Source organism: Myotis yumanensis, unplaced genomic scaffold, assembly GCF_028538775.1.
Source record: "Myotis yumanensis isolate MYYU_CA2020_CCGP unplaced genomic scaffold, mMyoYum1.0.hap1 SCAF_3, whole genome shotgun sequence".
In the NCBI taxonomy this organism is placed as follows: Eukaryota; Metazoa; Chordata; class Mammalia; order Chiroptera; family Vespertilionidae; genus Myotis; species Myotis yumanensis.
The window spans coordinates 39,925,304-39,947,586 of record NW_027223754.1 but is presented as its reverse complement, the minus strand read 5'-3'; the positions used below and the strand labels follow the sequence as shown (position 1 = coordinate 39,947,586).

Genomic DNA, 22,283 nt, shown 5'->3' with positions numbered 1-22,283 from the left:
TTCAGAAAGTCTGTACGATGTAATTTGATTTTGAGCATAGATTACAGAATTGAAAGAGATAAAAAAGCATGAGCCTTTAAAATCTGAAAGACTTAAAAAAGTACAGTGTTCTATTATGAAATTTTATTGTGAATGCAGCACATCTTGTTAACCTTTGCACTGAGACATTTTGGGAAGAGCATAATCATTTTCTAAATTATAAAGCTATAAATACATGTCTGAAAAAACATAAACAGTACATAAAAATCCTATGTAATAAAAGGCTAATATGTATATCAACTGAACAGTGGAACGAATAGTCGCTATGATGTGCACTCACCACCAGGGGACAGATGCTCAACGCAGAAGCTGCCCCCTGATGGTCAGTGCGCTCCCACAGGGGGAGTGCCGCTCAGCCAGAATCAGAGCTCATGCTGGAGAGCACAGCGGCGGTGGTGGGAGCCTCTCTCACCTCCGTGGAAGCACTAAGGACCCTTGGGGTCCCAGACTGCGAGAGGGCACAGGCTGGGCTGAGGGGACCCCCCCCCCCCATTACACGAATGTCATGCACCAGGCCTCTAGTCCTATCTAATAATAGACAAAGATGGTAATTGACCATACCTTCGCTACACCTCCCATTGGCTAATCAGCGCGATATGCAAATTAGCTGCCAACAAAGATGGCATACTTCAGGCAAGGCAGGACAGCGCAAGCTGCCATCCTGAGCCCTGTGTGCAGCCCTGGGCTAAGTCCCGCCCCCAGCCGGGATCCCCGTGTGCCGCCTAAGCCCCGCCCCCAGCCAGGACACCATGGCGGTTAGCAGGAAAGTGCCGCCCACAGGGAGCACCCAGCAGGGCCTGACCCCGGGTGCCCTGGCGATCCTGCGATCGGTGAGCAGGAAAGTGCAGCCTGTAGGCAGCACCCAGCAAGGCCTGCTCCTGGGTTGCCATGGCGATCCCAGAGCAGGAAAGGGCGGCCTGCAGGCAGCACTCCACCCTGGCCACAGCTCAAGGGAGAGTACAACATGCAGTGGAGGCCAGGAGCCTGAGAGATCAACAGAGAGGGGTGCCTGCTCCAAGCCTCCACGGTGTGGCTGGGGGCAGGCCCCCAGCAGACACACACACACACACACACACACACACACACACACACAGAGCCTACTCTGAGCCTCCAATGTGGCTGGGGGCAGACCCCCAGTGGGGACACACACACACACACACATGGGACTCCTGCTCCAAGCCTCTGCTGCCAGACTGTGGCTGTCAGTAGGACATCCACTGAGGGCTCCCAGACTGAGGGGCAGGCTGGGCTGAGGGAACCCCACTCTCCAGTGCACGAATTTCATGCACCGGGCCTCTAGTATTAAATAAAAAGTAAGAGTCTTCTATCACTCAGCTTCTTTAATTATGTTCTCCAGTGGTAGCACTATTATTTATGTATGCTTCCATGTTTTCTATACATATGCAGGTATATGAAAGGGTGTGTACATTTTAAAAATAACACAACTAAAATATTGTACACATTATTTTGCAATTTGCTCATTTCATTTAAGAAAATATGGGCATTTTTCCATGTAAAACACATCTGTGAATCTATATCTACCTCATTCTTGTCATAGTTGTATAGCATTCCATGACATGAATGAACCATTCTTTTCTCCCATAACATTTTAACCATATTGTCTTGTTTGCTTTTGTTAATCCTCACCTGAGGATATTTTTTCCATTGATTTTTAGACAGAGTGGAAAGGAGGAGGAGAGACAGATAGTGTTTTGATACTAGCACAAGACACTTGAACTCCTTTCAGCTATATTCTACTTGATTTGTAATTATACTTCTTGCCTAAGTTTCCAACACTTTTTGACATTTATTTATAAAAGTATAATTCTTTAACTAGCTATCAGAGTCCTTAAGTCTTCTTAGTATCATAGAACCACTGCACTGTAGCTTCTTTGACCCAAAAGAGTCTTTGAAGATTTTTAGTCTAGTGAATTTCAATCCTGGAATCCACCAAGCTAGCAAAGGAGAATGATATGCTATTTTTACACTTTAAAAAACCTAATGAGTAAAGTAAATTTACTCATGTTAGAACCACATAGAATAAATTAGATGCCAACTTTCTTTGCTTTTGGTTGCAATTTTCTGAATGTATTTTAGCAACATGGGTTATTTCATTCTCAGAAATTCTGAGAATTTAATTATTTAGAAAAATGAGTTATTGATAAATGAAGTTTGATTTATAGAAGTATTTCAAATGGAATCCATGGAGGATAGAGGGAAATAATGGTAAGGAGTCCTTAATGGTAAAATAATTGTACCAATTATTCAACCTTTATCCTTTTGAGTCCTTTCCTTATTCTCTTTTTCACTATGAGATTGAAAATATGATATTAATATTTTTTTGTTTCATAAATTCAAATAACTACTACTCCCTAACTTAGCAAGGAAGGCAGTAATTGAAAATGATACTCTTTAAATTTTTTACATTTATTCCCAAGGGTTAGTTGTGTGTTGTTGTTTTTTTAATGCTTTCTATTACCAGGGAAAGGTTTATTGTGTCAGGTCATTAGATAAATGATTAATATAGGATGTTTGCTTTTTTAAAAACCTAAAAAGCCACTTAATTTCTTTTTATGTAACTACCACTATAATTTTTATGTAGTACTTTCTCTGATATGATAGCTTAAAGATTATATATATAGAGAGAGAGACAGAACCTAAGCGACCAAATAACAGGTCTACCAGTCGCTATGACATGCATTGACCACCAGGGGGCAGATGCTTAACACAGGAGCTGCCCCCGGTGGTCAGTGTGCTCCCCCAGCCAACCTCCCATGGCCCTGATCAGGGTGGCCAACCTCCCACAGCCCCTCCCTCCTGGCCGGCCAACTTCCCACAGCCCCTCCCCCTGGCCAACCTTCTGCCGCCCCGATTGGCCCCGATCACCAGCCAGGCCAAGGGACCCCACCCGTGCACGAATTCGTGTGCTGGGCTTCTAGTATTTAATATGTTGGTAGTATATGTTCATTGATTGAACTTCATCCTCTAAAAAATTAAGGCAATTAACTGATTATTTAGGCCTTCAGAAAAATCTGAATTATTTATGTTATAAGCATTGCTTTCATGCTTCTAATATTTTATAGTGTGTTTTTTTTTGTTTCGTTTTTTTCATGGAAACCACTAGCCTGCTGGTTATAATAATAAGCAACTTAATAGTATAGGTGATTCTAAAACTTGGTACATTGGGTACTATTAAATAGCATTTAAATGTGACCAGACATGTTTTATTAGATCATTAATGTTCACCTTGGGGGAAATATAAAATCATAATTTTACTTCCTAAGGCATACATTAATTAACAAATAAAACATGCCCTGGAGTGTTGTCTTATGACTGTAATACAGCTAGTATATTTTCAGTAATTTTTTTTATTTGTATCCTGCAGTGTGCTCTGGGCATAGGGGACCACATACTCGGACTTTAATGTAGTTAGTTACACAATGCTACAGAACTTTATTCTTTATTTTTATCCTTTTTTGTTTAAAAAGTTCTTTTTCACTATAGAACTTGAAAGATCTCTTTCTGTAGTTTTATTACAGCATTTCTTTTAGACATAAGTTGGTTTTACACAGTTTTAGAAATACTATATTTTTCACTTTTCCACCTGGCCCTTAAGTTAAATATTTTCCTATATCTTGCAATTATATTCTTTTCCTTTTTATTGAATTGCCTGAGTAATAAAAGATATTTGCTTCTATTCTGTTCCATAAATTTTTCCTGAGGAACTGGATATATTGTTTTGCTTCTATTTAGTAAGCTTTTAAGTGTTCTGCTAAAAGACCATTATACTTAGGTGTCTAAATAAGGATATTATTAAATTAGCAATTGCAATAAATTAATCAATTAAACTTCCTTTCCTACGTACATTTATAGTTTCAGCTATAAAGTTTTTTTTCTTCACTACAGTATATCAAATATTGGCATAATGCTGTTACTTATGAAATACCACATTTCATTAACTTTTATGAAGTGATGACATATTTGGGCAGTAATTCTTAGTTATTTTTAGTTATTACTAACTTGACTTTTATTTCTGTGTGTAGGATTGTGGATAATATGCCTGTAACATGGTGTTATGATGTCGAAGATGGTCAGAAGTTCTGTAATCCTGGATTTCCGATTGGCTGTTACATTACAGATAAAGGCCGTGCTAAAGATGCCTGTGTTATTAGTGTAAGTTTGTGATAAGCGCTATGCTTCTTTTTAAAATATGTTTTTATTGATTTCAGAGAAAGAAAGGGAGAGAGAGAGAGACACACACATTAGTGAGAGAGAAACATTGATGCACTGCCTCCTGCACACCCTTTACTGGGGATCAAGCCCAAAACCCAGGCATATGCCCTGACCACAAATCGAACCAGTGACCTCCTGGTGCATGGGACAAAGCTCAACCAACTGAGCCACACCAGCTGGGCTCTATTCTTCTTTTTAAAATACGGGTTTTTAGCCGAAACCAGTTTGGCTCAGTGGATAGAGCATCGGCCTGCGGACTGAAAGGTCCCAGGTTCGATTCCAGTCAAGGACATGTACCTGGGTTGCGGGCACATCCCCAGTAGGAGATGTGCAGGAGGCAGCTGATCGATGTTTCTAACTCTCTATCTCTCTCCCTTCCTCTCTGTAAAAAATCAATAAAATATATTTTAAAAAATAAAAATAAAATAAAATAAAATTCGGGTTTTGATAGAAAGATTCATTCTTTACCCAGACATAATTGTTATACTCATCAAATGAGTGCAGCTCAGATGTTCTGAATTACAACTACTTAGATATTAAACCTAAGTCAGATTAACAGTGTACAAATTTAACCCTGGGACAAAAATAATTCAGATTTAGTTCAACATTTACTGAGTGTCTGTTACGTGCTAAGGACTAGGACTTTGTCCATTCTGATTCTGTTAAAAGTTAGTTTTACATCTTATGTATAAAAATCTATAGAGAATATAGTGCCAAAAAGACCTCAATATAAATCCATGAAATTTGTAGTGCCAAAAAGACCTCACTGTAAATCCATGAAATTTGTATTGCAAATTAAGTCCATGTGTTGTAAAAGTTTGGTTTTACACCTTTTATAAAAGGCATGTCTTTGAGTTCATACTTTGAGGTCATAATAGAGTGAAGACATTAATATAGAAAGTAATTAAAATTATTGGGGATGTATATTAAATTTTGTGTAATCAGGTCATCCTGGTTTAGGTTATTAGTTTAGACTTGAAGTTATAAACTTCCATGGAGGAAAAGTGTTAAAATGTTTAAGTTTTAGCACACTTAAAATGTAATATTTTAAAATTTATTTTGTAAGTTACATTGTGGTGAAAACCTAGAAAATATAGATGTATTCTTTATAACAAGCACTTAATAAGTTTTATGTAAGAATTAAAACATTAAAGAAATGTAATTTGTACCTCTGTCAATTAGTTTGGCTTATAAAGAGTTTAAGCTTAAAACTGAAACATTTTTATGGGGAAGGATTAAAATCATGTCTAAGCTTAAATTTTCCTAGTTGTTGTGACTAATTTTGAAGTTTTTTATGTTTTAACTCTTGTATAGCCAGTTTCTACCTTTAACTTTAAGTTCTGTTCCACAGTCAGACTATCATGAAAAAGATACATTTTACATCTTCAACCATGTTGACATAAAAATACACTACCACGTTGTTGAAACTGGGTCCATGGGAGCAAGATTAGTGGCTGCTAAACTTGAACCAAAAAGGTAACTATACAAATATAAAAAGTAAAAATATAAGTGAAATTTAGACCCAAAGAATAAATATTTCAGGCCTAATTAACTTTTTCCTTAATCAGCATTCTAGCATATAATCTGGCATTTCAGGATTGATTTTATTAAAACTCCCTTTGGCATGATTTGTTGCTGAGTTCCGGGGTTTTTTTTTCTGCCAGTGGTCAAGTGGTCAAGCCAAGGTGCCTTTTTGTTTTGTTTTTCAGTCAGGAAGTTTTGACAGCTTTCTCATGTCAAGTTGGAATGAAGAATGTGAGGTGTTTGGGACAGAGTTCCCTTTACAATGGAAAAGCATTGCTTCAGATATTTGCAGCTTGACCTCTCATCAGAGGCCTAGATGAGTTGATTAGTGCTGTCATTTTGAAAGTCTCCATGCAGTGTTAGATGCCAGTATATGACAAGTCATTAAAAGGGCATCTCTTTAGCTTGTCAAGCTTTTAGTGTTAAAGTACCTATTAGTTATTTTTGAGATCTTTTTGATTTGAGTATTCCATTTTTTCCATGAACATCCACACCACCACCAATTGAATTAGCCATTTTCACTGCTGGTAAAAAAATGCACCCCATAATAAGATGGCAGTTAATTTAAACTCCCTCAGTGTGTGTGTGTGTGTTTGTTTAAGATTGTTTAATGCTTTTTAAGTCTAGTGTTTTCAAAAGTTTGTTTCTAATTTTGAGTAATAATTTGTATCCATTCTTATAACTAAGCCCATTATTTGAGTGAAGTAAATGTTTTATACTATTAAATGTGACATGAATAATTTCATGTTTGATTTTCAGCATTGTGAAATATTTACAAAATATCTAACCTTTACCCCATTTTTTGAAACTGTACTTCATTAACATCTTTCCAAAATGTTTCTTCCCACAGTTATAAACATACCCATATAGATAAACCAGACTGCTCTGGAACCCCCATGGATATAAGTAACAAGGCCTCTGGGGAGATCAAAATTGCCTATACTTACTCTGTTAGCTTCGAGGTGAGTTTGTTATTATTTTTAATGTAACTCAGAAATTGATTTTAAATTCATACTACTTAAACTAATTAAAATATTAATGATTAAGCTTGTCAGATAGATAAGCTTTTAATGAACTGATTTTTGGAATAGTTTATCAGTGCACCAGGCAATACATTTAAATGAGAAGCATAGCAACTTGGAGAATTGAGTCCGATTAATTAAGCCATAAGAGATACATATGACAAAAGGTAGAAAATAGGCATAGAAGTTGTGAAATTGTCAAAGATATATGCCACAAGTATTTGGGAAAAATACCATTTTTAAATCTGGGTTTGAGTATCAACTTAAATAAAACATTTCCTGATGGTAGATGATTTATATAGGTTCTTAGGGAACTCAAGGGGGAGTGTTTTAATTAATAAAGAAGTTTTTTAGGAGGAAAGTAAAAGTTTATTTTATGAGGATCTTAGGCAATATTTCACCTCTATTTTTAATAAACTATTTTGGCAATCCAGTGTAGTTGTGACATTTACTATCCCCATATAGTGTGTAACTTTGTAAGCCTAGTACAATAAACAATATATATTTCTTTCTAGGTATTAAGAGCTCCATGTGGGTGACACCTGCCAGATGTTCAGTGTGCCTAGGTTATGACTTTGGTCTAGTTAAGTGTCTTATAGGCATAGATAGATGGTGTCAAAGCAAATAAGTTATTCCACTCAATTTTCTGAAAAAAATAAATATAGCCCTAAATTTTAACATCTAAAATACACCCTTACTATTTAAAATTTAAAGCAAGATTTTGAAAAAGTACAAGTAAGTAGGTACCTGTAGGAACTCTTTTTTTAAATTTACTATTTAATCTCATTCTGATTTTTCAGAGACTTGAGTAAATTGAAACTCCCTGAATCTCATGACTAACCCAAATTGTGATAACAAGAAATTGCATTTGTTGTTTGAATGGAAGGTCAAGCTAAGAATGGAAATTTTTGGATTCTTAATATATTTTGTCAGCAAATGATTATTTAAAGAGTTTTGTTTTTAATCCCTGTAGGAAGATCCAAAGATCAGGTGGGCATCTAGATGGGACTATATTCTGGAATCTATGCCTCATACCCACATTCAGTGGTTTAGGTAAGCCTATAATTAATCTGCTTTCTGCTTTTGTACTTATTGTACTCTTTGTCCCTTTAAACATCTGATTCACTCTAATTCTCCTCAGTTATTCAGAAGTGCTGACCTTTTAAATCAGAGATGGATTCAATTCTGGATTTAAGTTACTGGTTATGAGTCAGACCAGGTCACTCCATTTTTCAGAGTCCATTTCTTTATCTAGAAATATCTGCCTCATGGGACTGTTCTAAGCAGTAAAGGAAATAATGAAACAGCATTTGAGCACCTTACCTAGAAAGGAAGAGTGATCAGTAAACAAGCTACTGCTATTGTTATGACTATTTATTCTCTCTTAAAAGAGTGACTCAAAACTTTTATCTAGAAAACTATTCATGGTGCCAACTATCCTTTGACACTCATTAATTTACTGAGTAAATTTGTTCTTCACTAAATTTCTTGAGGAACAGATCAGTCCTTTGTTGATTCTTACAGCTTGTGTTGCACTGATTTGGGCACCCTAGTTATTTAATAATGCTGACCATGAAAAAAAAAATTCTAGTTCTTAGCAGACGACAAAACTATATTATAAGTGTACAAAGTTAGGTATATACTGGAAAGTCACATAGCAGAACACAGTTCATTAAATTTGTTGAATTTCAGGTAAAATTTTTATTTTGAAAAATATTGTCTTAATATTACTTAGTAAACAACTTAAAAAGGAGTTTCACTGTTGCAAAGATTAAGATACAGATTAATCCTGACGTGTATTTCTACAGCATTATGAATTCCCTGGTCATTGTCCTCTTCTTGTCTGGAATGGTCGCTATGATTATGCTACGGACGCTGCATAAAGATATTGCCAGATATAATCAGATGGATTCTACGGTGAGTGAAACATTTGAACCGTTCTTCTGTTCCAAAAAATGTCTTTATATTTTCTTTGGAAAGGTTTGATTTTTTTTTTAATTTTTCAGTTGCAGTTTATATTCAGTATTATTTTGTACTAGTTTCAGGTGTACAGAATAGTGGTTCAACAATTAACATATTTTGCAAAATGGTTCCCCCAATATGGAAAGGTTCTAAATAATAACTTTAGACAGAATGTGCTTTTAAAACATTCTTCTCAAAAGTTATCCTGCATTCACATTTTCACATAAGAAAATGATCGTTAAGAATTTGGCATTCTCTAGAAAGTCGGTCACCACAGCATAGAGAATTGAACTGTTCACAGCCTCATTTGTGTCAGTATTTTGGTGCAGAATGGATGTTGGTGCACAGCTGGTTCTGTCCTCTTTTTCACTTACGTGCTGTCAGCTCTGTCAGATTCTCCATTCCCAGCATACACTCAGTGTATGAAACAGCAAAGTTGAATGGAATAACTCCCAAGAAATTTTTATTTGTGTGTATATTTAACTTTCAAAATTTTATTTTAATTGAATTTTTATCATTTCTACGTTTAGGTGTATTCAAAGTAACTTAATGTCCCGACCTCATTTATTCTCAAACATTTTAAGTTGCATAATGTTATACATTTTATAGCTTTTCATTTATAACAGCTGTTTAACAAAATTTCCATAAGAACCACAGTGACTTGTCATAAATACAAAAAACTCAGATTTTTATTGTTTTCTCTTCCCCAGCCTCTTAGCCTTCCCCCTTAACCTTTCTGTCCTCTTCTAATTAGAAAAGAACATGTTAATGTTTATAAGCTTTTTAGCACCTCTATTCTATAATCCTTTTTCATGATTTTTTATTGTTTTATTACATATTTTATTAAAATAATTTCAAGATATTCTGTTCATAATTGACATTTCCAAATAATCACTGAGTAAGTGGCATTTTCTTAATTTAATCAGAGGTATGCCATGGGACACAGGGTCAGGGCAACCCTCCTTCTATTCTTGCTTCCATTTTTTTCCTACCTCCAGTTTCCTGCTGTAGCAGTCAGAGCAAATCTGTTTAAACATAAATCAGATCATTTCACTCCTGATTACAACCTTCTACTGGCTTTCCATTTTACTTAGAGTGAAAGCCAAAGTCTTTACAATGATCCAGAAGGATCATTGCTTTTCTCTATACCTCGAATGTTCATCCCTCAAATATTTACATGTCTGGCTCCCCTACTTCCTTCAAGTCTTTACTGAAACATCTTCCCATGTTCTCCACCCCACATAAATATCCATGCTTCCTAATTTTTTTCTATAGCACTTCCACCATCTAATGTACTATATATTTTATTGTCTGCCTTCCCAATGAGAACACACACTCATGAAAACAGGGATTTTTCTGTTACACTCACTGTAGTATCACTGGTGGTGTTTTGAACAGTTCTGAGCATATAATTGGTGCTGAATAAATATTTGTTGAATAAATGAATCAACTAGTCAGTCCTTTATGTGCCAGATTTGTTGGCGCATTGTTGAGCTTGTGGTAGGTAAGAAACATATCCAAGGACTACCCCCAGTGCGCTACCCCCCCCTCCAGCAAAGTGAACTGAGGCCAGAGCAGGAAGCATGGGAGGTCAAAGTTCTCCTTTAAGGCAATGCTTAAATAAGTCTTTAATCAATTGGGAAACTAAATCTTAGGTCATTAATGAGGGAGCTGAAGCTCAGTCTTCTCCTGCATCAAGCCTGGCTCCTTAAAGGGGAACAGGGAGGGCAAAATGATGCTCGCTTTGTAAGTGCCTTTTGGTTCTTGGCAGATTCAAGTAGAAATTCTCTGAAGGAAAGTTTTCCAAATTTAGCTATAGGATTCTCACAATTTAAGATCAACAAAATATGATCTATTAGTAGAAATTCACAAAAATTTACAATAAACAACAGATTTAGACACCCCCCTTCCCAAGATTTCAGATACTAGAACTATTAGATACAGAGTATAAAATATATTGGAAAGTAATAGGTAGGAGTTTTACAGAACAGATGAAAGATTAGAATCCATAGATAAAGGAAACAATATATCCCAAGCAGACTAAATACAAATAAATCCACACCTAGATCAACTGTGACAAAAATCAGGCAGAGGAAAAGAATAAACAAACTAGCAGTAGGAGCTAGAATATCTTTAAATTGGTGAAAGAAATTATTTACATAGCATCAAGTATCCAGAAAAGCTATCTTTCAGAAATAAAGAAGAAGTACAGTTGACCATAAGAACCTTTACTGCAGGAATTTCTATAGAATTACTTTAGCAGAAAACACATCATCTATAATAATAAAAGGGTAATATGCTAATTAGACCAGACATCCTTCCAGACGACCTTCCTGACAGAGCCAGAGCTGCCAGGGAAGCCTGGGTCCAGGGTGCCAGAGGGAAGACGGTGCCGGCAGCCGGGGCAAGAAAGGCCTACTCTTGCACGAATTTCATGCATCGGGCCTCTAGTAAATTAATAAAAACCAATGCTAAAGAGATTTAGAAGGATTGGTAAACCAAAAAATTCCAAGAAAACATTTTCTGTATCTAGTAATAATGAGTCTAAAATTGGAGATTAACAAAAGTATATTTTAAAAAACAGATTGGATACATAATATTGAATAAAGGTAGTGGCTGTCTAGGGAGATAAATAAGGTAAAGACCAACTTTATTCCTTACATTTAAAGAATTAATGATTTAAATGAAAATGTAAAACAAGAAAATAGTAGTACACATGTGAAGTTATTTTTATAAGTATGACAGAGAGCCAGAAGCCATAAAATAAATGTTACAATTAAAAATCTGAATAGCAAAAAATACATAAGTAGAAAGATAAATATTAAGTGGGAAAATATTTTAACCCCTGTTAAAAACACAAATTGTTTAATTCCTCAGTAAAGAAATCCTAAAATCACTAAGAAAACAATCAACCATCCAGTAAGAAACTGGGCAAGGCACATTAAAAGTCTCTAGAAAAGAAATACAAATGGTCCTAAAACCTACAAAAAGATACAACATCACTTACAAGAGAACTGCAAATTAAAACTGCAGTGCAAGATTTTTCACCTGATACATTAGCAGAAGTTAAAATGTTTTTGATATGATAATGTGTTGAGGATTGAGGACATGAGCACTTTGATGCATAGTTTATGAGAATGCAAATTGGTATAAGTTATGGAAGGCAGTTTGGCAATGTTAGATTATAATGTAATTTGACCCAACAGTTCCATTTCTAGAAACTAATCAGGATGCAAAGGATTTTACTATTGTTATTTTTTTATCTTAAAACAGTGAATATATGTTGTTTATAATAGTAGATTTCAATTATGAAATATTCATTCAGTGGAATATACTTTGTAAGCATTAAAAAGAACTAGGCAACGCTGTATATACAAATGTGAAACAGCACCGCCATGATATTATTAGACTAAAAAGATAAGGTATGAAATATGGTATATAATATGCTACCATCTGTGGGGGCGGGTGGGAAAGAAAGTATTCATGCATTTGTTTATACATAAGTAGACTATCTCTACAACGAGAATAAAAACTAGTCACATTTGTTTACTCCAAGAAAGGGGACCTGGCTCTCTATTGAAAACTTAGCTTTCACTTACATTGTTTGAATGTTTCAGTATACTTGTTCAATAAAAAAGTAATCAAAAATGGTTCCTTGTCTAGCTAATGTATTGCATCACCTAAAAGAAGGGAGGCATATAATTTCCCCCCATACTTTTAACACAGACATTCATACTGGCAAGTAGATTAGTAGACCCATCACCCTGGGCCAACAGTTACCAACTCATGTTCAGTTTTGTTTTATCTGTAGAATCCCACCTACTCACCTCCCCTCCCCCCAATTATTTTGAAGCCAATATCAAATATAATTTTATTTAATCCACTTAGAGTCCTTGTACTTTTAATAAAACTTCAATTTGTACATTCCTCATAAATGACAAGGTAAAGTCTAATTCCCAGTGTGTGTGTAAGTGCTGTGTACCAGCAAAGTAGGTATGAGATCTAGTTTATTTTGGAGATTAATGAATGTAGATTGAAAAGGATAGTATGATTAAAAATTAAGATGTTAAGTTGGATCATAAAGCTTAGACTAGAACTAGGTAGGCAGCACATTATCTTTGTATTTCTTTTTAAAATTTCTCTGTAACTATAGTATTAGTAGACCATAACACACAGCATTCCTTTAAAACAATTCAGGAAAACTGTAAAGCTCCATAATTCAAGCTTTATACTTCAAAATTAAAATAAATATTAACCTTTGTAAGTTTTTTAAAAATTTTCTGTATCAGTCTGTTCAACAGTGGATAAACTGTCTAGTTGTCTTGGTGATATCACATGACAAACAATTTCATTTTCTTTTTAGGAGGATGCCCAGGAAGAATTTGGCTGGAAACTAGTTCATGGTGATATATTCCGTCCTCCAAGAAAAGGGATGCTGCTCTCAGTCTTTCTAGGGTCGGGAACACAGATTTTAATTATGACATTTGTGACTCTGTGTAAGTGTTAATTGCAAATTAAATAGAAAATACTTTTTCTAAATAACTAGAGGCCTGATTCATGGAATTCATGCAAGGGCCTTGGCCCCTGCCCACTGCAGCTTCTTACGGAAGGAAGGACGCCTGGTCTAATTAGCATATTACGCTTTTATTATTATAGATTGTTTGAAAACCAGTTTTTCTAAGTGAGGTAGCTAGGCTAGCTGTCTCTAAGAGTCCTTTTGGCATTTAAATCTGTGTTTTGGCTGTACGTGACTTGGGGTGGGATTAGCTGCTCCCAAAAGCTGACCCTTCAGAGACCCGCCTCTGTCATAGCAGCACTGCAGCTGGAGATGACTAGGTCCTGGAACACCATCTGGGTCTGAGTCTGGGTAGCCTGGAAGCAGGGTCACGCAGGCCGACTGTCCCGCCCCACTGGGAGCAGTATGATTAGATCCCAAGACATTCAGTGAGAAGGGCAGGAAGGTTTTTGTATACCTTTCTCATCTTGGAAGAATTTTAGGAAGAAAGACTTCTACCTTTCCCCAGCAGTGTTCAGGAAAGATCTTCCTGCGGGGTGGGGGAGGAGTGGATCTTCTCCTGTGCCACCTGAAAATCTTCAGGAATTTTACTTAATTTTTGTTGATTAGATCAATCAATTTTTAAAAATAGATGTAATTTAGAGGTATTGATTGGCCACAGGAGTGGTTCTGATACTCTTATTTCCAAGATCTTCCAGTTTTTCTAGTTTTAAGAGGAAAAATAGTTCGAATAAAATTTCCTAAATTTTGAATTTATTTTTTTTATGTTTCCTTCATTGTTGCCTGTTAATGATGAACAGTAACAAATGAATGTTACTGGAAGAATTCAGGAACCATTGACCTTTTAATAATTTTTTCAGTGAACATTTGTTCTTATGTTCAGTGCCTATAAATATTTAATACTAAAGTCATTTTCTGTTAGTAAAATTCTAAATTTTTATGATTTTTTTATTCCCTATTTTATTCTTTGATTAAATTCTGTTTTCTCTCTCATGTTTGAATGTTACAAGGCTTTTTCACCCCAGAGGGCCTTTTAAAAGGGACAAAAAATAAATTTTAACTGCCTAAGTGCTTTACAAAGAGGATTTTCACTTTGAAATGTCTGGCACATGAACATGTTTGGGAACTACTGACTTACATCTCCAGGTTCAGTTTAAAGACTAATTTGAAGATTAACTAGATTATATGTATTTATTTAGTAAAAAGATGCAGCTGCTATGGGTAGGGCTACTGTTAGTAAGTATATTACACTGAAGAGGATAGGATGGGAGAAGTCATGAAATACCTGGAACCAGTCAAGGTAGTATGAAAGCTCTAGACTACCAGAGAACCAGGGTGGAGTTAGAGCAGAATAGATGCTTGAGGGTAAAATTCTTCTTTAAAATTTTATTTGGAGCTGCCTTTTGCCACTGTCTGGTCTTTGTTGGGGTTAGCTAGGTAGGAAGTGAACTTGTGAGGAAGGAAAGTTTCAGAGAACCTAGGATAGAAAACAATAGGGATCATTTCCCTTAAAAGCTTGAATATGAACTTTTCGGCTTCAGAACAGTCCATTTCTTAGTCCTGAGGGGGGCGGGCAGTGCATATAGGGGAAATTCTGATAGATCTGACCTTATCCTAACTATTTTCCTGCTGATCATGAATTTCTCCTCTTGACCCCTCCGTGCTGATCAGAAGGTGTGAATGGACATGTACTTGGTTATGTGCACCTCAGAGGAAATACCAGGAACTTTCCTTGTTCCTGGGATTAGAAAGTTACTTGACTTTCTGTGCAAGTCATAACTTCTGAGGTCCAGCTTAAAGTTAGAAGTCTTTTATTCGTAGAGAGGGTTATATAGAGAAGAACAAATAAAACTAACCAACTGAATAAGGGTAGGAGCCAGAATTTTCCCAAGTGATTGATCAAGTCTTTTAGCAACTTGTATTCAAAAAGTTAATAGTACTATGAAATCTTTTTTCCCTATTTTATTCTCTGATTAGATTCTGTCTTATGTCTTATGTTTGAATGTTAGAAGGTTTTTTTTTACCCCAGAGGACATTTAAAAACCAACAAAAAGTGAGATTATTTCATAGTGGGAATATTTTTATTGATGTTACTATTTTTGTTTTTTTGTCTTTTTATTGTTTAAAGTATTACATATATCTCCTATTTTCCCCACCAACCCCTCCCTGGCCACTCCCACCCCCCAGTACAAGCCCCCACCACCCCAGTGTCTGTGTCTATTGGTTATGCAATATGCATGCATGCATACAAGTCCTTTGGTTGATCTCTTACACCTCCCTCCCAACCCTCCCCTGCCTCTGAGATTTGATGGTTTGTTCGATGCTTCTCTGTTTCTGGATCTGTTTTTGTTCATCAGTTTATGTTGTTCATTATATTCTACAAATGAGTGAGATCATGTGATATTTATCTTTCTCCAACTGGCTTATTTCACTTAGCATAATGCTCTCCAGGTCCATCCATGCTGTTGCAAATGGTAAAAGTTCCTTCTTTTTTACAGCAGCGTAGTATTCCATTGTGTAGATGTGCCACTCACTGTTTTTTAATCCACACATCCGCTGATGGGCACTTAGGCTGTTTCCAAATCTTAGCTATTGTAAATTGTGCTGCTATGGACATAGGGGTGCATATATCTTTTCTGATTGGTGTTTCTGATTTCTTGGGACATATTCCTAGAAGTGGGGTTACTGGGTCAAATGGGAGTTCCATTTTTAACTTTTTGAGGAAACTTTTTACTGTTTTCCACAGTGATTGCACCAGTCTGCATTCCCACCAGCAGTGCATGAGGGTTCCTTTTTCTCCGCATCCTTGCCAGCACTTGTTTGTTGATTTGTTGATGATAGTCATTCTGACAGGTGTGAGAATGGCAGGTACTTCATTGTTGGTTTGATTTGCATCTCAGATGATTAGTGACTTTGAGCATGTTTTCATATGTATCTTGGTCTTCCTAATGTCCTCTTTCAAAAAGTGTCTATTTAGGTCCTTTGCCCATTTTTTGATTGGATTATTTATCTTCCTTTTGTTAAGTTGTATGAGTTCCCTGTAAATTTTGGAAATTAACCCTTACCGGAGATAACATTGGCAAATATGTTCTCCCATGCATTGGGCTTTCTTGTTGTTTTGTTGATCGTTTCTTCAAAAGCTTGCAGAAGCTTTTTATTTTCATGTAGTCCCATTTGTGTGTTTTTTTTTCTCCTTAGTTTCCATTGCCCTAGGAGCTGTATCAGTAAAGATATTGCTACAACATATGTCTGATATTTTGCTGCTTATGGATTCTTCTAAGATTTTTGTTTTTCCATCTTATGTTTAAGTCCTTTATCCATTTTGAGTTTATTTCTGTGTAAGTTGGTGGTATAGATTCATTTTTTTGCATGTATCTGGCCAATTTTCCCAGCACCATTTATTGAAGAGACTGACTTGACTCCATTGTATGCTCTTGGCTCCTTTGTCAAATATTGAGCATTAATGGCTTGGGTCAATTTCTGGGTTCTCTGTTCTGTTCCATTGGTCTATATGTCTGTTCTTGTCCCAGTACCAGGCAGTTTTGAGAACAGTGGCTTTGTAATATAGCTTGATATCTGGTATTGTGATCCCTCCAACTTTGTTCTTTCTCAGGATAGCTGTGGCTATTGTGGGTCTTTTTTTATTCCATGAATTTTTGGAGAGTTTGTTCTAGGTCTGTGAAATGTGCCATTGGTATTTTAGTAGGGGTTGCATTGAATCTATAAATTGCTTTGGGTAGTATGGACAATTTAATGATGTTGATTCTACCAACCTATGAACACAGTATATTCTTCCATTTGTTTGTATCTTCCTTTATCTCTTTTTACCATGTCCTGTAGTTTTCTGAGTACAGGTCTTTTACCTCCTTGGTTAAGTTTATTCCTAGGTATCTTAATTTTTTTGGTGCAATGGTAAATGGGATTGTTTTTTAGTTTCTCTTTTGGTGAATTCATTATTGGTGTATAAAAAAGCCATAGATTTCTGGGTGTTAATTTTGAATCCTGCTACATTGCTGAATTCATTTATTAAGTCTAGTAGTTTTTTTATGGAGTTTTTAGGGTTTTCTATGTACAATATCATGTCATCTGAGAATAATGACAGTTTTACTTCTTTTCCAATTTGGATGCCTTTTATTTCTTCTTCTTGTCTGATCACTATGGCTAGCACTTCCGGTACTATGTCAAACAGGAATGGTGAAAGTGGGCATCCCTGTCTTGTTCCTGTTCTTAGGGGAAATGGTTTTAGTTTTTGCTGTAGGTTTGTCATATAAGGCTTTTATTATGTTGAGGTATGATCCCTCTATTCCCACTTTGCTGAGAGTTTTTATGAAGAAAGTTTGTTGGGAGGGCATGAGTGGGGGGGGGGGCACTGGAAGGATAAGGACACATATGTAATACCTTAATCAATAAAGAAAAATAAAATAAAAAAGAAAGGGTGTTGGATTTTATCAAAGGCTTTTTCTGCATCAATTGATATGATTGTGATTTTTGTCTCTCAGTTTGTTTATGTGATGTATCACATTTATTGATTTACATATATTGTACCAGCCTTGCATCCCCAGAATAAATCCCACTTGGTCATGGTGTATGATCTTTCTAATATAATGTATTTATGTTATTTTTAAAAGCTGTATTTTAAGTTTAGAGGAGCTGAAAGTACAAATGAGCATTCGGTCAGCCTCCTCTGAGAACAGGAGAGATGGGGTCTTACATGTAGACCCTTCCAAAGTGGAGCTTGCCTTATGTAAGTTCTATTGATGCAGTCCTTTAAATATTACTAAGATTTAGTGTGGCCGCATGGTAAGATAGTGTACTGTCATGAAGTTGTGTCTAGTTTATTATTTTTAAAGTGTGTTTTTCTTTTTTTAATTTGTTGATTGGTTTGAAAGAGAGAGAGAAAGAGAGACAAACATTGATTTGTTGTTCCACTTATTTATGCATTCATTGGTTGATTCTTGTATGTGCCTTGACTGGGGATCAAACCTCCAACCTTGGTTTATTGGGACTACGCTCTAACCAGCTGAGCTACCCGGACAGGGTCAAAAAGTGGGGCGTTATATCACTTCACAACAAAGAAAACATTACTAAATTGTCTAACTTTAAATTACTTGTTTTTTAGTTTTTGCTTGCCTGGGATTTTTGTCACCTGCCAACAGAGGAGCACTGATGACTTGTGCTGTGGTCCTATGGGTGCTGTTAGGCACTCCTGCAGGCTATGTCACTGCCAGATTCTATAAGTGTAAGTAAAAGCCATCCTGACTAGGTGTCAGATGGCGAATCTAATATGCTATATCATTGTGTGTGAGACTTGTTGATGCTTTAAACCAGCGGTCACCAACCTTTCAGACCTCATTGACCACCAGTGATCTGTGGACTACCGGTTGGTGACCACTGTGTGCATCTTTATTTAAAAGAAGCTTGTGAAGTGGATGACTATCCCTAGATTTATTTGTTAAAAGATGCTTATACAGTGAAATAGGCAAATTTAGGTGCTGCTTATCCACCATCCCATCTTTTTTTTTTTCTTTTAATTTTGACTTAACAAGTTCAGCTGAACAATTTAATTTGCTACATTTATGGAAACATATGTGGACTAATGAAGAAAGTCTCAAATAGTTATCACCAATTTAATCACTAAAACAAGTAATATATACAGGGATACCTTTTCTTACATGAGAGAAATCATACTTATAATTAATGTAATATTTATAAAAATAAACTGTATTCAAAGTAAACTAAGATCTCACTTTTTAAAAGAGCCTTAAAGTAAGTTACTTTTGTAATATAGTTGGTTGCAATCTCATATATTCTTGCTTTCCAAAAATAAAGTTCAGTGGATAAAAGGATTAGGGCCACAGAGTAAAGATGGGTTGGAATTAGATGGCTTAGAAAGCTCCTTCGCCAGGGGTAGTGATTGCCAGAGTTTGCCTGATTTAGGAATCCTGGAATCCACTAAGATGGTTTCATAGGTAATCTGTGAATTAAAGTGCCAGGGAGATGGGACCAAGCTAGGGTTGAAAACGATGTTAAAACAGTAGGGTTACATAGCTGGCCTTAATGTATGGTGGGCTAGACTCAACCCAAAGTAGAAATATTAGTTAGACTTTGCCAGATACAATTTTCTCTAGAGTATCAAGTCTGTATGTATGTATGCATAAGTGTGGTTAATTTCTGTGAATTTTGTCAAATTTTTTTCTTACATTCTTTACTAAAGGACACAGAATTAAGATGGTCATGTGTATTTTAATACATGTCAAATATAGTTGGACCACTGCTACACATAAGCTCCCTACCCCCTTTTTTCTAATACATTTTTATTAATTTTAGAGAGGAAGGGAGCAGAAGAGAGATAAAAACATCAATGATGAGAGAGAATCATTGATCAGCTGCCTCCTGTACACCCCTCACTGGGGATTGAGCCAGCATCCCGAGCATGTGCCCTGACAGGAATTGAATCAGAAACTCTGGTTCCTAGGTTGATGTTCAACCACTGAGCCATGTCAGCTGGGCCCCCATTCTTACTGTTTTAGCTATGCTGACTTTCTTTCAGTTCTTCAATCACATAGTGGACCCTTACACCTGCCTAAGGACCTTTCCACATGCTATTTCCTCTGCTTGAAGTTCCAGTCCATACTCCCTCATCCCATACAAATCCCCCTAACTCCTCTTCATTCTTAAGATCTCCCAGTTACAGATTAAGTAGCATATTAATCAGGCAGAATGTTCTGAGAGGTGTTGTTCCTTGGCCTCAGTCACAAAGTACTTCACTATGTAGAGTCATTTCTGATGTTTAAAAAATATCATTTGAATTTTGATTGGAATTGTATTAAACCCAAAATTAATAATTTCACAATAGTCTCTTGAGAATAGTTCTCTGACTTCAAATCATATATATAATTGACATTTTCTTTTGGGCAAGTGGTACTTGCTTATAAATTGTGTTAACACTTTTAAACAATCAAAGTTGTTCTCAGATCTCAGCCAGTTTCATCCCCAACTTTTAAACTGGGAGCAGAGGAATACTTTTCACTTTTTATTCTATGTACTTGAGTTTTTTATTTTTATTTTTTAAGTGGGGGAAAAAATTGAAGAGGGAAGGAGCAAAGGAGAGTAAAATGTTCGTAAGCAAATCTGTTCTGTCAAGTGGTCATAACCCTTCTACTCATAATCACCTGATATGACACTGATCTCCCACTTCCACCCTCCTTCTAACAGTAACTACAGTGCTAAAGGAATCTTTACAATTCAGACTTAGTATGGAAGTTTAAATGTGTTGCATGTCAGGCTTTAGAGTTCTTGGTTTTATAACAAACTAGAGGTCCAGTACATGGATTTGTGTACCGGTGGGGTCCCTCGGCCTGGCCTGCACCCTCTTGCAATCCGGGACCCCTCAGGGGAATGTCAGGTAGCCAGTTCTGGCCCGATCCCCACAGGCCCAATCCAGACAGGAGGGAGCCTGATCCTGTGCATTGAGCATCTGTCCCCTGGTGGTTAGTGCACATCATAGTGACTGGTCGACCGGTCATTCGGTCGTTTAGGCTTTTATATATATAGATTCTGAGACTGACCTCAAGATAAACAAGAACCTCTAGAGTGCCCTTTTTCTACTCAGTCCCATTATTGAAACTGGCCTAGAAGATAGGTTTGTTTTATTTTGAAGTAGAAAAAAGAATGGGAAAGAAAAATTGATATGGATGACTTTCCTTTGATACTAGATTTATTTTATGCTGAAGCAAAAATCAGAGTAGGACTTACCTAGGGCAGTCTTGTGATGTGCATCTCTGATTTGAATCACTTGGGTAAGGAATAGTAAATCATTTCTTAATGCCATTTTCTATGGAAAGGCACCCAGGACTCTTGACAGTTTGTCCAATACCAGACTTGGAGTATAGCTTTGAAGAAAAGTCTTTATATTATGCCATTTTTGTTTTCTTCGACAGCCTTTGGAGGTGAGAAGTGGAAAACAAATGTTTTATTGACAGCATTTCTTTGTCCTGGGTAAGTGAATTTTTCCATAATAATTTTCTTAACATAGTCATATTGTCAAATTTTTAATCCATTTAATCTTTTCTGTCTCTAAACTATGTACTTAAGATAATGAATTGAATTTTTCAAAAGGGGTAAAATAAATATTTAATAAACATTTGCAGAGTGATTAAATCTTTGTCTTAGTCTGTGGAAGTTAGTATGGCATGTCGTTGTGTATGCTGTGTTTTAAAGCTTTATGGCATGATCATAGAAAGGAATCCTCACCTGGTATAATTCAGGCAGGGATACATTTTCAGGTTTTTATCGAAAGCCTTGCTGCTTTTTTAGAGTTAATTCCATTATATCGAGTAACATATACCAAAAATTTTTTGAAAAATTTTAGAAGCCACCGCATATAAAAACAAAACAAAAATGTCCCTTTGGGGGCAGCTTCCGATAGCAAGTATCTGATGTACATGTAACCCTAGAAATAGAACCCATTTCTTCCCAACTCCCCAAACTCTCCCCGTCTGGTGGGCAAAAACTAGCCTCTGAATAAGTCAGCAGCAGTAAAGCAAGCCAAAGGTTAACTCTAGAAGCCAGGACTGTTTCATTTGCAGGCCAGAAGTGAAAGAGTAACAATAGCCAGAATTTTAATAAACATTTGGGATAAATATTCTCAGGTTTTCATCTATTGAAGATTCCCATGCCTTTCAGCCATTCATGTTCTGTTCAAATTTGTATGCTTTTCTCAAGCTGTACCTTTTGTCCTCTTTTTTCTGCTGTCAACTTAGGAAGTGTCCCTCCTTACCAGGACTCGGCCATAATTTCCTTCAGAATCTTGCCTTTCAAATGTCCCCCCGATCTCTAACAGCTTCTATTTCTCCTTTTCTCAATGTTCTGTTCATGTGTTTCATATCTTATTCCTACAAATATGCTTAGGTGTCCCAAATCCTGAAAAGAGCTTCCATACTGTCTACTATCTTATTTAATTTCCATTCCCAACAAAATACCTTGAA

The 22,283-nt window shown here is 36.2% G+C and overlaps 1 protein-coding gene across 1 annotated transcript in view; it reads left to right on the top strand.

Moving 5' to 3' along the window:
- Positions 1 to 22,283, top strand: part of TM9SF2 (transmembrane 9 superfamily member 2) — a 64,226-nt gene that overhangs the window by 26,434 nt on the left and 15,509 nt on the right. Inside the window, exons 5-12 of the mRNA XM_070408658.1 lie at positions 4,083 to 4,212; positions 5,624 to 5,748; positions 6,647 to 6,758; positions 7,792 to 7,871; positions 8,627 to 8,735; positions 13,144 to 13,276; positions 18,416 to 18,535; positions 21,237 to 21,294. Of these exons, the coding sequence (XP_070264759.1) occupies positions 4,083 to 4,212; positions 5,624 to 5,748; positions 6,647 to 6,758; positions 7,792 to 7,871; positions 8,627 to 8,735; positions 13,144 to 13,276; positions 18,416 to 18,535; positions 21,237 to 21,294 (867 nt within the window). The remainder of the gene's footprint in view (positions 1 to 4,082; positions 4,213 to 5,623; positions 5,749 to 6,646; positions 6,759 to 7,791; positions 7,872 to 8,626; positions 8,736 to 13,143; positions 13,277 to 18,415; positions 18,536 to 21,236; positions 21,295 to 22,283) is intronic.